This window comes from Zalophus californianus, chromosome 17 (genome assembly GCF_009762305.2).
Source record: "Zalophus californianus isolate mZalCal1 chromosome 17, mZalCal1.pri.v2, whole genome shotgun sequence".
In the NCBI taxonomy this organism is placed as follows: domain Eukaryota; kingdom Metazoa; phylum Chordata; class Mammalia; order Carnivora; family Otariidae; genus Zalophus; species Zalophus californianus.
In genome coordinates this window covers 36571297-36587411 of record NC_045611.1, presented here as the reverse complement: position 1 = coordinate 36587411, position 16115 = coordinate 36571297, and the positions used below count along the sequence as shown (strand labels likewise).

The 16115-nt window shown below is 34.6% G+C and overlaps 1 protein-coding gene across 4 annotated transcripts in view; it reads right to left on the bottom strand.

The window, feature by feature from the left end:
* Positions 1-16115, bottom strand: part of C17H16orf87 (chromosome 17 C16orf87 homolog) — a 44146-nt gene that overhangs the window by 12895 nt on the left and 15136 nt on the right. Inside the window, exons 3-5 of one of the 4 annotated variants that reach the window (XR_004819747.1) lie at positions 8673-8855; positions 2529-2878; positions 1606-1669 (exon numbers count right to left, since the gene is read on the bottom strand). Coding sequence is in view for 2 of the 4 variants with exons in the window: in XM_027620163.2 (XP_027475964.1) it covers positions 2760-2878; positions 8673-8855 (302 nt within the window). In the remaining 2 variants the exon portion in view is untranslated. Of the gene's footprint in view, positions 1-93; positions 2879-8672; positions 8856-16115 lie in introns of those variants that run through there. The other 3 variants (XR_004819746.1, XM_027620163.2, XM_027620164.2) reach the window with 3 other exon arrangements.

Genomic DNA, 16115 nt, shown 5'->3' with positions numbered 1-16115 from the left:
CCGACTGAGCCACCCAGGTGCCCAATTAATACTTTCATATAAAGTATGCAAAGAGCTTAACTTCTCCAAATTTAAAGGATAAACATACGCAGGTTGAAAGTAAAAATTACATGTATTACTAAGACATTTTTACAGTCAGAATTAGAGAATCAAATGCAATTACCAGCGTTTAGAAAGTCAAACACTTTTCAATTTGAATTATTTCAGAAAAAACACATTACTTTTAGGAAACACCACAAATGTCACAACATACTGAGCATTATTTTTTAAAATACTTTTGAAATTTCAAGAAGTGTCAATTTACTCTGGCTAAATTTTTAAGTCATTTTGTAATTTTAAATTTTATTTCATCATAATATAAACTGTCTCAAGATGTTTATCATTTCCACTGATTTCTACAGAAGAAATAATTTGCAGTATTTCCTTACTTTTAAATACCTTACATTGAACATAGTAACCTAAGGCTTCTCTGCCCATAAAAACTTAAGAAATGTTCATGTTTAAAAAAACAAAATTAAATCTCAAAATCTTAAGTGCCTCCCCCAAAACATTTTGGAATACATGGGATTGGGTGGGGAGATAAACATACGAATTTGTATAGTTCAGCCTAACAATTCCCAAATACATTTAATCTTGTTCACATTTAAGAATGAACATATCTTCAACAGGCCTAATCTAATTATAGAATCATTTTAAGGCATTCTGAATAATCGTATCATTTATAGGTATTAAAGCAGAACAAATTTTGGATTATGTAATTAAATTATTATAATTATGCTCTTAGGACATCTAAGAGGTTTCATAAGAAACCTCTCATCTCAACCTCTCAGTTTCTTCAACACCAATGAATGACAAATAATATGTTCCAAGACGATTACAACATTCTTAGACAAATTCAGCTTTATGAGATAGCTTATAAAAATATCAGAGAACACAATTTTTAGAGAAATTTCCTGAATAGGTTATATCACAAATAGGGGAAAGCCTAGTTAGCCCCTCTACCAAAGAACTTTTTAAATAAGCCAATGATTTAACATCATGAGCATCTGAAATAAATTACTACTTTACACGGTAAGTTCCAGCCTAATCACCGTCTCCTTCCGTATTGTATCCATGACTATTCTAACACGACTTTCCTCTAAGGGTCTTCAGCTTTAAATGGATAGACTCTGACATCAATAGTTCTTTATAGAGATGCCTACTCCATAAGCTATTCTTCCTTTTTCTGAGGACATACTCAAAAGCATTTTTAGATATTATTTTTATATTTTCTTGTCAAAATGAAAATAGTTTTCTTATATTTCAAAGATAAAAATCACATTAGCATTCTTGGGAATAAACTTTATTACTAGGGCTTTAAAATGCATACAAGATAATTGTAGTAGTACCTATAGGTAAATACAAGGATTGTGGGGAAAAAAAATTCTACTTCCTGCCTAGAGTCTCTTAAGCTCCCTCTGCTGGCTACAATTTAGATGAAGTAGGACAACATGTGAATCTTTTTTTTTTTTTGAGAGGTAATGAGAGAGGCAGGATGAAGCTGACAACGCAACTACCAAAACTCAAAGGGAAATTCTCTTAAGGCTAAATCTATCTGATGAGTACCTTCCCTAATAAGGCTTCTGGACTTCCAAACAGATTCAGCCACTGGGGTGAGGGTGGGGGGTACCTGAAATAAGGGAAATTACTGTCAAGTTTGAATATTAATATTAAATTGAAAAACAAAAATGCAAAAGCATTTAGTATAAATCAACTATAAACAGTTATCACTTATTACTAGAAAAATTAAGAATTTAAGTATATTTCACAAACTTCATAGAACAAAAACTTATACCACACTATTAATCTATTAGTTTCAATATTAAGATTTATTTTTTTTCCAGAGTGAGATTAAGTAACAATTTAAATAATTATCTGTATGTATAAATGAACATCCATTCAGATAAAACATTACTGCTTAAAAGAGGCTACCTAAGAAATATTTTGTATGTAATAAATATATTTTATGTTTAGGTTAACAGGCACCATCTTGAGAGCAGAAAAGGTATTTTTAACCAATAAATAAATTACATTCAAGAAAACAAGATGTTTGTATCTGAAGTATGATATATCCTTAAATGTTTTTCTTCATATAGCACCCAAACTTCCCAAATGTCTAGAAAGTATCTCCCAAAATATAACTCATACCTTAAGTCATAAAAATAAAGGCCAAGAAAAAAAAATCAATTTAAGACAAAATGTACAGTTTATATTCTTAATTCCCCATTCAATAAAATATCAATTGCCAATTTATTAAAAGTAAATGAACTGTATATATGTAATCTGTTAGTGCTGAAAATCTGAAATATAATATTTTTAAAAGTCACTTTCTCAAAGTACTTAAAATATTGCATCTCTGGTGGCAAACCTGAAAACTATCAAGCATTTTATTTCCCTAGTTTTCATTCTTCCACTCTCACCTCTATTCCTTTATCCTTTAATAGCCATCCATTGTTTTTTATTTTTTTGTTTTTGGTAAATATACTTACTTATATCCCAAACACAAAACACTGACAATACTCCTTGGTAAACAAGGAAATCCCAGAACAGTCCAAGCCTACAGCTTTGCTCCCAAAGTGTGGCACAGGCTAAAGACAGGGAAAAAAAAACAATCAGTGGCCCTTATTGATGCAGTCAGAATGCTCCTGAGAGTCCACAACTGTTTGAGAATTTGCTGATGTAATCCTGAAGACAGTTTCAACATATTTTGCAGGCAAATATCAGAGAATAAGTCTTTGATTGATAATTTTTCTATTTATTTCTGCCAAGGCGACTGAAAACACGAAAGCCTTTTCATCAGAGAGGTTAGCATAGATGTCAATTTCCTTTTCCTGTTTCTCTGTTAAAAGAAAAAGAGAAAGCTTAATGTAAATGTGGTAATTAAAAAATACTTGAGGCTTTCAAGTATCTCTTTAGATGACAATAAATATACATAATACTAACAACATATATTACTTGTTATACAGTATCATGCTACTAAACTGAAATTTTTTAAAATGACACAAAGGAGTTATTGAAATGCCATAAACTAAATGGAAACTGTATATATATATATATATCTCTATACACACCGTCTATAATATCTATATCATTTCTTAAAAATCTCAAATATTTTTCTCTTCACTAGGATGAGCTTATTGTCCAATCAAAATGAATTTTCTCACCCTAAAAATGGTCCCTTCTGAACACCAATAGTGCCTTTATGAATATATTAACTTCTTTACCTTAGCCCTGCTATAGAAAATAAGAATAACCAACATTTAATTCTATTTTTCGCCCTCCTGATTACAAATGCAATCCAAGTTCGTGGTAGAAAATTGAAAAGTACAGAAAAACAAAAAAGAAGATAAAACCCATCTATATTATCCCAGAGCCAGCTAAAATCACAATAAACATCTTTGTGTATTCTGCCAACTTCTTTTTTCAGGCTCTTCTACGATCGTACTTTTGTCTATTTTTTTTGTTTTGTTTTGACTTTTTAATCAAAGTTAAATATATAGAGTCAAATCGTTTTTATTCAACTTGTTACAAAATACGGAAGTCCTCCTTCCCCCATGCACGTTTCCCATACTCCAAGTGCAACTACTTTTTTTCAGTTGTTTCTTTTCATTTTTTACCTAAGCAACATTTTTATGTCCACTTCTTGGTTTTAGGCATTATTAATTAACCTTCCACCATGAAAAGTTAGTATTTTATTGTTTTACACATCTTAAGCCCTGTACTCTTCCTATCCCATCTTCCCATTACAATTACATCACAATTTAGGTGAGATCAATATTCAATGTTTACATTATTCTTCTATGTAAATGATTTCACTTTTCCTGCACATTGTTTTTTTCCTGAGATTCTTTCTCCATCAGCTTAGTTTTCATTACTAATGAGTTGTACAGATCTTTCAGAATGTTTACACATACTAGATATTATATCAATTTTAACTTCTTGAATAAGTCTCTCCAAGTCTTCTACTCAATCTGAAATGGTTGATTTCTAAACCTGCTACACAATTATCACCAAGATCTCTCTTCAACATCATACTGGATATAAACATCTTTTCTCTTGAGTTGGACCCTGTGTCCTGGATCCCAGGACACTTTCTTGGTTTACTTCTTCCTTTTGATGCCAGGTATCTTGTAGTAGCTTCCTGAGAAAGGGAGTACAGGTAGCAAATTTTTTGAGACCCTGAATGTTAGAAAGTGTCATTAATCTACCTCCATGCTAATTCATAGTGTAGCTGACTAAACACTCATAGATTTCCTGAGTAGTACAAAGGCAAAAAATTGGCTTCCAACTAGTGGTGCCACTGTTTTAAAAAGAGCCAATACCTTTTTTTTTACAGCTATTTAAAACATTATTGTTAAATTTACATACAGTGAAATACACAGACCTTAAAGTACAATTGGATGAGTTTTGACAAAATATACATCTATGTAACCCACACCACAATCAAGATACAGGAAATTCCTCATGCTCCTTTCCAGTCAATTCCTCCCCACCTCTGTTCTGATTATATCACCACAGATTCATTTGCCTGTTCTTGGACTTCATATAAATGGCATCATCTAGCATGAACTGTTTTGTGTCTAGCTTCTTTCATTCAACATGTTTTTAAAATTCACTGATTCTTTCTGTTCATATATGAGTAGTTTGTTCCTTGCTGTGTACTATTCCACTGTATTAATTCCAAATACCACTTTCTTTTCTCGCTATTTCTTCCCTGAGTAGTTGAAGGAGTTTCCCTTTAACCAAAGAGACAGGATTTATGATGATAGGCTTCGGCATAATCTCTACTTTTAACCATCCACTGGTCTGGGAATTTGGTGGACCATTTCAATGTCCTTCAGGTTTGGAAAAATTTCTTGAATTATTTCATCGATGACTTCCTTCTCCTCCATCTTCTATGTTCCTTTGTGGAACATCAGTTATTTATAGATGTTGACTTCAAACTGGTCCTCTAAATTTCTTATCTTTCCCATTCTATTTTTTCTTTTTTTTTTCTTTCTCCCTCTCTTTCTTTCCTAGAGAGAGGGAGAAAGAGAATCCTAAGCAGGCTTCCCACGCTCAGCACAGAGCCTGACATGGGGCTCAATCTCACCACCCTGAGATCGTGACGTGAGCCGAAATCAAGAGTCGGACACTTAACCGACTGAGCCATCCAGGTGTCCCTTTCATCTCTTTTTTATTTCTCTGCCTTCTGGTACAATTCTTTAATTCTGTCAATAAACCTGTTAAAGTTTTTCATTTCTGCAATCTTTATACACACACATATTTTTTTAGATTTGTATTTTAAAGTTCATTTTCTAGGTACTTTTTTGACACCTGCTTTTCCATTTAAATATCATCTTGTTCTTGTTTCATGACTATATCTTCTCTTGCTAAAACCAATTAACAATAGTTTTAAGTTTTTCTCTTTCCTGCAAAATCCTGTTTTATCCAAGTTATTGTTTCTTCCCTGTTGTTTCAAGGTCTTAGCCTTTCATATAGATGCTTTCTTCTATATATCTGAGTAATTCTTGATAATATGCTCATATTTAAGAACGGGATCCAAAAAGATGATAAGCTCATACATATTTGTGGAGCTTGACTGTGATCACCAATTTAGGATGATCTGACTGGGCCATTTGTGAAATCCCTAATGAAAGTTCCTTATATTAGGCCCTTTCTCTTGGGTTTTTCAGATTTTCTAGAGAAGATACTGCTAATCTCCTACCTCGAAGATCCAACCCTGACCACAGAAGTCAGTATTTACTATCTCCAAATTTTCATGTAATCTTCCTGATCTCAATATAGTATCCCTGCCCTCAATGACACCTGGTGTTCCATTAAATCAGAGACTCTGTTTTGTTTTCTTTTTGAAAGGATAAATTTGGAAGGAGGGAAAAATGAGGTAAACAGCCCTAGCAGGCCATTAAGAAACAGACTTCCAAACAATCTCATTTTTAGCCTCACCTTCACCTCTACACTTCCAGACATAACTGATGCACAAATTCCTGACCTTAAGGCAGCTGTGTAATAAAAACCAGCTTTTTATTATTTTTTCCCAAAGGGGCTAACAGTTTAGATTTCATGGGTCTACTAAAGCAGTCATCACTTTCTAGAATTCTGCTGCTTTTCCCATTCCTTGTCCTTGTGAAATTTGGTCCTTTAAAAAAAAAAATCCCTTTACTATAATATTACTAGGATTTGAGGATGATGGAGAGCATGGTGTGGTTATTCAATCTACCAACTTGAACATGAACTCTACATAAATCTTGTACGTTCGTTAATAAGATATTCAGAATTGCCCATTATATTTTAATCTAAATGTCACTCCTACCTTACTAATATTCAAAATAATCATACTCCCCTCATATAAAATGAAAACTTATCTTAAACCAACCAAAATTTTTAAGTTTAATGGTTTGTTTTTATGATTGTATAAAAATATTTTGCTATCTAGATGTCTAACAAGCTTTCCTTTTCCATTCTTTCTTCTTCCTATTCTTTTTCAAAATATAGAAAACAAAGTCAATAAAAAATGTGTTTTTTATAAACTGTCCTTACAAAAGGTAAAGCTTGCTTCAAAGTTTTCAAGTACCCTACGAGCAAGAAATCAATAAAAACTGAATTACAGTAAATAGCTAGTTAATACTAAGAAGCATATGAAAGAAGCCTATTCTAAAACACATAGAGATTTCAAAAGTTCATATTTCTTATCCATATTATATTTCGGGAACATGGTTTGCCTCAAGGGTTGTTAAAATACAGCCCAAGGTCAAATCTGGCCTGCCACCTGTTTTTATAAAGTCTTACTGGAACACAGCCAGGCCCATTTATTTACATATTGTCTATGGCTGCTCTCCAGCTACAATGACAGGGCCGAGTAGCAGCAACAGAAGGCTGTATGGCCCACAAAGCCTAAAATATTTATTACTTGATTCTTTACACAAAGTCTACTGACCTCTTCCCTACCCCGCCCCTATGGCCTACATGAAAAGATTCCAGTTTATTCTACAAAAATTGCTTTGAGCACCTTCCTGTTTGTATTAAAAATAAATCAAAAGTGTATCTTACTCTAGAAATAGCTTAAAACTTTTCTATTAATAAGCTCAAAATATCTGGAAAAAAAATGATAGCTAACTAAATTCTTTTCTTAAAAGTTCAGACCTGCACATACAGATTCCTAGAACAGCTATCTAGATTTCATTTCCCCAACTAAAAGACTGTCATTATCTGTTTGCTCATCTCCTCTCACTCACCACCAGAAGCATTCCTTCTCCATTCTTTGGGTTATATTCCCTTTACTTCAACTGAAAAGAATGTCCTGTTTTCTGGGCCAAGCAGTATTTCTCTGGGTTTTTTGTTTTTTTCTTGTTGATTTCTCTTTGCCTAGTTTCCCTGCTGAAGCAGTTTTTAGCATAGATTTTTCTGATCATCCCATGTTAAAAAACACATTCAAATTTAGAAAATAACTCAAACTCTCTGGAAGAGCAGCATAAGAGAAGGAAAAAGAAAATGGAGTACTATTACCCAAGGAATTAAGGAAGATCTAAATATTCTTCAAAGAATACAGTCAAATATGATATAAGCCTTATTCCTTTAGCCATACAATACTACGACACCATTAACTCTGAAAAAGCTAAAGACAGCTATACCAGTGAAGTTATTTTCCCTAAGTCATAACTTTATTGAAATAAAAGCATACAAAGCAGAGAGAAATGGTAAACAGGTTAAAAAAAATTCTCAATGTCTAAAATAAGAGAAATTTACACTTATGCTTGAATATCTAAAACTGAATGCCTGAAAAAGCAAAGCATAACTCACCAACAAGATAAGAAATTATAAACGCATTTCACTGAAGATGAAATTATTTTGATAGATGTTTTTAAGTAATTATAAAGAGCAACCATCCCTTTTTTCCATTAATTACAGACTTAAAAGTCTCAATTGCAAAAGATATTCATTCATGGCCATACAGGGATTCATTATCCTAGTCTCTCTACTCTTGTGTCATCTTTGAAATTTTCCATGATAAAAGGTTTTTTAGAAGATGTATAAAAAGAGAAGCTGAAGTTTTAGTTAATGTGTTAAAAACAAGTTATTGGTAGACATACTACTTATCAGAAGAAAGGAGAAAATCTGTAAGGAGAAATATGAATATATTTTGGACCAAGAAGAATTTACCTAACTATCCAAAAGCTGCCTCAAAGCAGGGAGGACACAATGAGCAATTTAAAAATTCATACTGAAGAATACTTTCAGTAGTAAATTTTAAAACTCATAGTGTAACAGTTTGAAATAAGTGTAACAGAACTCAGATTTATCTTTAAAAACAAACAAAAAAACAACCATTTTAACAGGCTTCCCTAGGTTGTCATATACAAATTATTATCTCTGAACTCTACTATCATCAGTTTATAGCAAGGTGAATTTTACCTAATTTGAGCCTTTATAGCTTTTCAATAAGAATTAAATTCTGTGATTTAAAAAAAAAAAAAAAGCATCTACCCTGGAGGAAATGTTTTCAAACTAAAATATGAGTTGTGATTTTAAGTCCAGGAGCTCAATGCCTACCAAACACTTTCTTTACTACTATCTAATTAAGATCTAGAAAAATTTAATACTTGAAAAACAAAACTGCTTGGATTTATTCATACCTCTTTCTTCCTCATGTTTTTTGGCAGATGCAGTTTTAGGTCTTCCTCTTCCTCGTCTGATATGATCTGAATGGCTGTTACTTCGAGACCTCTTTCTGTTTTCTAAATCCTTATTTACTGTAGAATTTATCTTCTCTCGCCTAACTCTCTCTGTTCGCCTCCTCTTGGCCTCATGCTTGTTTTCTGTATGGATGAATAAAAGTGATATATTTTAGGGCTTAGCCAGAACTGTTTGCCCAAGTTCTCATTGTCTTCTTTTTCTTTCTAAATAGCACTAGAGTTTTTGCTGCCTGGCATATTTTATAAAACTACAACCATAACATCTACGTTCCTCACACCCACACAGGAAAAAAAGAAATTCAACAGAATACAGATCCTCATTAACTCATGAGGTAGGAAGAATTGTAACAAGACCAGTTTTTTTATTTGGCACCTTTAATTTCAGCCCCTACATGTTCACACAATTTCACAGCGATCTTTCTGCCTTTTTCCTTCTCTCTGCTTCCAAGCTAAAAATGGTGAAGTATTAGAAAAGGAAAAAAAAATTCCATTCCTTTTTGCCCCCTACTCAAATTATAGACTGAAATATGTCAAATATACAGAAGCAAAACTGACCTTAGTCATAATACGTTAAGGTTACCAATAAAAAGCAAACAGAAAACATCCACAGAAAATATAAAAACACTAGGGAAGTAATAAGTAGTTTTCACTTTAGCCACAGATGAGATCAATTCTGACATTCTCAGAGCATGCAGATCCCTAAATGGAATAGCAAAAGAGGAACTTTACTCAATATGGTGATTTAATTAATGCCAAGAAGCCATCCTTCTCACTCCAAACAATTCAAAATGTTGGATAAGGCAAACAACAAATTAAAAAAAACAAAAACAAAAAAAACTTGCTTTAATACATACCTCAGGTCATGAACTCAAAAGCAACAAAGAGAATTCCCCAAATACATAAAACCACAATGGTAAAGGGCCAAAATGGATAAAATTCATATCCCAAGAAGGGAACAATTTAAAAGACTGTAATATAAGTATGCTTAATAGGCTAGTGTAAAATTAAAAAAAAAAAAAACTTAAGTAAAATGGTAATGGTTATTTTTAAATACTGTACCCTTAGAGAATTAGTTAATTCTCATCTCAGACGTATACCAGATGATGCAAGAACACTTAATTATTCCAGATTGCAAGGAAGTTATCAAAGACAACCAGGGTCTTGTTGAAGGACTAAAGGGCTAACTTGAAAAGGCTCCCCCTGGCCACTTTACGACAGTTCGAGCATCAACACAAATAGTAACTATAATAATAAATTGGAACATCAAATATACTTAATATTACGAGTACATGACATTAAATTAAAAAAACACAAGCAAAAACTACGTGGCCACCATAGGAAGACGCTAAAGAACCAACTCCCTATTTTGAAAGCTTAAATAGAATAGAAAGAATAAAGCATTTATCCTGCCTTTTCTATTCAAACTGTACCACTCACTGGGTAACCAAAGGACAGATAAAGAGAAGTTTCTAATTTAAGAATTACCGTGGCTAAAAAATGAAGGATGATAAAATCAAAGTATCACCATTTTTCTTAAAGATTTTATTTATTTGAGAAAGCGAGCAAGTGAGCACGAGTGGGAGAGAGGGGTAGAGGCAGAGGGAGAAGCAAGCTCCCCACTGAGCAGGGAGCCCAACGTGGAGCTCAATCCCAGGAACCCAGGATCATGACCTGAGCCAAAGGCAGATGCTTAACCAACTGAGCCACCCAGGCACCCCAAGTATCACCATTTTCAACCAGAAATGAACTAAAGGATGTAAGTGTTGAACATAAATAGCTGCTAACATTACAAAAACAGAGACAAGCAGACTTTATGTGTCACCTGACAGAATACCTAACTATTAAGTAGTCTTGTCAAGAAAATCAAATCCCATCAAGCCTTTGAATCCAAATTACAATTTACAGGAAAAATAAAAGTCCCTGGAGGAATGTGTCGTCCTACATTCCTACACCATGAAGACCCAAATAGCACATCCAGATGTACGTGTGGTAGCTTCTTCAACATACAATTTGCAAAAAAAAAAGAAACAATAGATAAAAGAGAGCTAAAAAAGACTGCCCATACGTAATGTGTGGACCTTACATAATCTGTTTTTTAAAACTTTTTAATTTTTTTTAAAGATTTTATTTATTTATTCAAAAGAGACAGAGACAGAGAGGGGCAGAGGGAGAAGTAGGCTCCCCGCTGAGCAGGGAGCCCAATGCGGGACTCGATGACCTGAGCCGAAGGCAGATGCTCAACCATCTGAGCCACCCAGGCACCCTTTTTATAACTTTTTAAAAAAGTTTTTATGAGAAACCTGAAAACGTCAACACCAGTTGGGTATTTAATATTAAGGAATTATTGTTAATTTTAATTGTGCTTATATTTTTAAAAGTCTATCTTTTAGAAACATATAATGAAACATTTATAACAAATTATATGAGATTTGCCTAAAAATAACATGCAAGAGGGACACCTAGATGGCTCAGTCAGTTAAGCGGCTGCCTTTGGCCCGAGTCATGATCCCAGGGTCCTGAGATGGAGTCCCGCATCGGGCTCCTTGCTCAGCGGGGAGCCTGCTTCTCCCTCTCTCTCCCTCTGCTTGTGCTCTGTCAAATAAATAAAATCTTTAAAAAAAAAAAATAATACTATGCAAGGGAAAGAGTAAACGGTATAAATGGGGCCAGGGTGGCCATTTTCCTTCTGGTCTTGTGTATGCTTAGAATTTCTCAAAAAAAAAAAAAAAAAAAAAAAGCTGAAAGAAATAGTGATAGGTAAAGCTTTTTACAGTATGCCTTTTAAAGTTCAACAATGAATTTAGGTTTGTTCCTTCGGCTACCCGCCCATCTCTGCAAACTTCTCAAAAAAGAGCTATCTGTACTTTCTGCCTTCAATTTCTCACCTCCCATTCACTAATCAATCCACTCCAATTCAGATGCCCACTCAATGAAACGGATCAAGAAGGACAAAAATCTCTGTTATCAAATCTAACAGCACCTCTCTCTGATCATCTTAATACCATCTCTCAAAAATTCAACAAAGATGACTACTCTTTTCCTTAAATTATTCTTCACTTGATTTTCAGGTTTCCAGGTATCCCATCTCACCAGACACTCCTCTTTATCTCCTTTTGGTGTCTTCTCCCCCAGGTTCTTTCTCATCTTTAATATTAAAGCCCTAGGACTCTGACCTGAGCCCTCTTCTCTTACTTACACTCTGTCGAGATAATCCATAGATCCAAACATTCCACTCTATGCTTTATGACGGTTCCAAAATTTATACTTTCAACTCTGACCTCTTCCCAAAGTTCCAGACTGCCTACCCAACAGCTTCACTCTAGTATCTTACAAGCATTTCAAATGTATCAAAAAATCACTCTTGATTTTCCCTCTTCCAAAGCTTCATTATATTAGTAAATAATACTACCCAGTTGCAAAAGCCAAATAATTTGTAATTATCTGGGACTCAGCCTGCTGCTTCTTATATCATCACAAATGTCCACAGGTACTATATCCACAATTTCTTCATCACTTTACTTCTATGGGCAATATCCAAACCAAATGCGTTTCCTACATAGCTGCCAAAATTATCTTTAAAAAATTCAAACTGCATAGCTCCCCTTCTAAAATCTTTCATTAGCTTTTCATTGTATTTAAAAATAAAGTCAAATTTCCTTACCAAAGACTACAAGTGTCTATAAGACCTGACATTTGCCTCTCTCTCCAATATTCTCTCACACTGCAACACTTTGTTCACTATACTCCAGACATGCCTTCCTTTTAATAAAACAAGTTCCTTTCCTCCCCTTAGCATTTGCTAATCCTTCTGCCTAGAGCTCACATCCCAAAACTTCTAATGAGACCACTTATTTACTTCAAATGTTGATTTATAGGTTACCCCTGAGTCTTACAGCTCAAATTACTTTTTATAATCCAATACTATGTTATTTACTTATATGCTCAATCCCCCATTAGAATATAAACTCCATAAAAGTTGGGATGCCATTTGTCTGTCTCATTCACAGAATCTAGAATGTTATCGACACATATTAAGTAGTGCTGAATAAATAAAATTTATTTAGACTGAGCACATGCATCTACCATCCCCTTTCTGGAAAATCCCACTGAAAAGAGAATAAACATGAGTAAAGGTAAAGAGAAAAAGGAAAATAGGTCTGTACTGATGGAAACAAGGAAAGGATGCTATCAATCACCCAAAATTACAGAATTTCAGCAAACCAGCAGACTCACAGATTCTGATTAAGAAACCAGAATAGGGGGCACCTGGGTGGCTCAGTCGGTGAAGCCTCTGACTCTTGATTTTGGCTAAGGTCATAGTGTCAGGGTAATGGGACTGAGCCCAGTGTCAGGCTCTGTGCTCAGCGGGGAGTCTGCTTGAGATTCTCTCTCTCCCTCTGCCCCTCCCCATGCTCATGCTCTCTCTCTCTAAAATAAATAAATCTTAAAAAAAAAAAAGAAACCGAAATAGAAGACCTACAATCCAAAATAGAAACAAAAGATGGCTCCTATAGAAGGGAGAGCTGTTCTTCCCCAAAATACTCCCAGGACAGAATAAAAAGTACAATAAGGGAGAGCAGGCCACAGAGTGATCATCAGAATACTTACAGGACTACTGCAGAGCAAATGACATAAGGAAGTAAAGCTCTCAGGAAACAAGCAATGTTCCAAAGAACTATGAACCTCCAAAAAACAGAAGACACAAATGGCAGCTCCTCATAAAAATGAAATAATATAGGGCGCCTGGGTGGCTCAGTTGGTTAAGCGACTGCCTTTGGCTCAGGTCATGATTCTGGAGTCCCGGGATCGAGTCCCGCGCAGGGAGCCCGCTTCTCCCTCTGACCCTCCCCCCTCTCATGTGCTCTCTCTCTCTCATTCTCTCTCTTTCAAGTAAATAAATAAATAAATCTTTTAAAAAAATGAAATAATATAAGGAATTTCACATTCTCTAGGATGAAGCTTTCCTTATTTTAGCCATGATGGAATTCAACAATGTCTCCCAGCTCATGTAATTTATCAATAAGTTTCTCCCAACTGTAAACTAAAGAGATCTACAGTCAGGGCGCCTGGGTGGCTCAGATGGTTAAGCAACGGCCTTCGGCTCAGGTCATGATCCTGGAGTCCTGGGATCGAGTTCAACATCGGGTTTCCTGCTCAGCAGGGAGACTGCTTCTCCCTCTGACCCTCTTCCCTCTCGTGCTTTCTATCTCTCATTCTGTCTCTCTCTGAAATAAATAAATAAAATATTTTAAAAAATAAAGAGATCTACAGTCAAAATAGACCTTTAAGACGGTGTAGGATATGGGGCACCTGGGTGGCTCAGTTGTTGAGTGTCTGCCTTCAGCTCAGGTCATGATCCCAGGGCCTTGGAATCGAGCCCCACACTGGGCTCCCTGCTCCGTGGGAAGCCTGCTTCTCCCTCTCCCACTCCCCCTGCTTGTGCCCCCTCTCTTGCTGTCTCTCTCTCTCTGTCAAAAAATAAATAAAACTTAAAAATAAATAAAAAATAAAACAGTGTAGGATAGTCATGCAAGTTATCTACACTGATAAATCAAACCATTTATGAATATCAATAGGCAATTAAGGATTACCAGGAATTTAAGGAAAATTAAAAGTGTAATAGAGAAGAAACAAGTTAAAACAGGAGGAACAATGGTAGTTCAAGAAACACGAAAGAAATAGGGGCACCTGGGTGGCTCAGTTGGTGAAGTGTCCTGGCCGACACTTGGTTTCAGCTTGGGTCATGATCTCAGGGTCATGGGATCCAGTCCCACATTAGGCTCCATGCTCAGTGTGGAGTCTGCTTGTCCGTCTCCCTCTGTTCCTCCCCTGCCCTGTCTCTCTCTCTTTCTCTCTCAAATAAATAAATAAATCTTAAAAAAAAAAAGCAAGAAAAGATAATCTTAAAACATTCTAATGCATACCTTCGAGACATCTGATTATACTTTATATCATTAAGAATAAGATTCTTTTGCAAAAATGGAAAGCTCAATCCTAAAAAATCATATGGACTCTCAAGCAATCTGAAATAACCAAAAGAATCTTGAAAAACAATGTCAGAAGTCTCACACTTCCTGATTTCAAAACTCACTACAAAGCTACAGTAATCAAAAAAGTGTGGTATTGCCATATGACAGATATACAGACCAAGAGAATAAAATAGAGAGCCCAGAAATAAATCCTTGAATATATGGTTCAAATGATTTTCAAAAACAATGCCAAGATGATTCAAGGAGAAAAAGATAATATTTTCAACAAGTTGTATTGGGAAAACTGGATCTCCACATACAAAAAAAATGTAACTGGACCCTTATTTTATACCATATGCAAAAATTAATTCAAAATGGATGGAATACCTAAATATTACAGCCAAAACTATAAAATGCTTAGAACAAAAAGAAGGGAAAAGCTTCATAACACTGGACTTGGCAGTGATTTCTTGGATATGACACTGAAAATATAGGCAACAAAAGAAAAAATAGACAACTTGGATTTCAACGAAATTAAAAACTTTTGTGCATCAAAGGACAGTATCAACAGAGTAAAAAAAGGCAATTCATGGAACGGGGCAAAATATTGTAAACATTTATGAGATAAGGGACTAATATCCAGAATAAAAAGAACTACAACTCAATAACAAAGCCAATTCAAAAATGAGCAAAGAACTTGAATAGACATTTATCCAAAGATGACAGGCAAATGAAAAGATGTTCAACATCACTAATCATTAGAGAAATGCAAATCAAAACCACATGTTATCACTTCATACTGATTAGAATGGCTCTTATCAAAAGTGTTGATGAGGATGTGGAGAAACTGGAAACTCTGGGCACTGCTGATGATAACTTAAAATGGTGTAGCTGCTATGGAAAATGATATGGCATTATCATATACATAGAAATACCATAAGATCCAGCAATTCCACTTCTGGGCATATATACAAAAGAAATGAAAGCAGGTATTCAAATAGATATTTGAACAACCATGTTCATAGCTGCATTATTCACAATAGCCAAAAGGTGAAAGCAGCTCAACTGTCCATCAATGCATGAATAAACAAAATGTGGTATATACATACAATGAAATATTATAAAGGAAATTCTGACACAAGCTACAACATGAAGTCTAAAGACATTATGCTAAAGGAAACAAGTCAGACACAAAAAAATAAATGTAGTATGATTCCAAATAGGAAGTAACTACACTAGTCAAATTCACAGGTACAGAAAAAAGAATACTGGTTGCCTTGGGGCAGTGGGGAAGGGAGTTATTGTTTAATGGGTATAGCACTTCAGTTTGGGAAGATGAAAACAGTCCTGCAGATTAATAGTGGTAATCATTAAGTACACAATATGAATGTACTTAATGCCACCGAAGTGTATA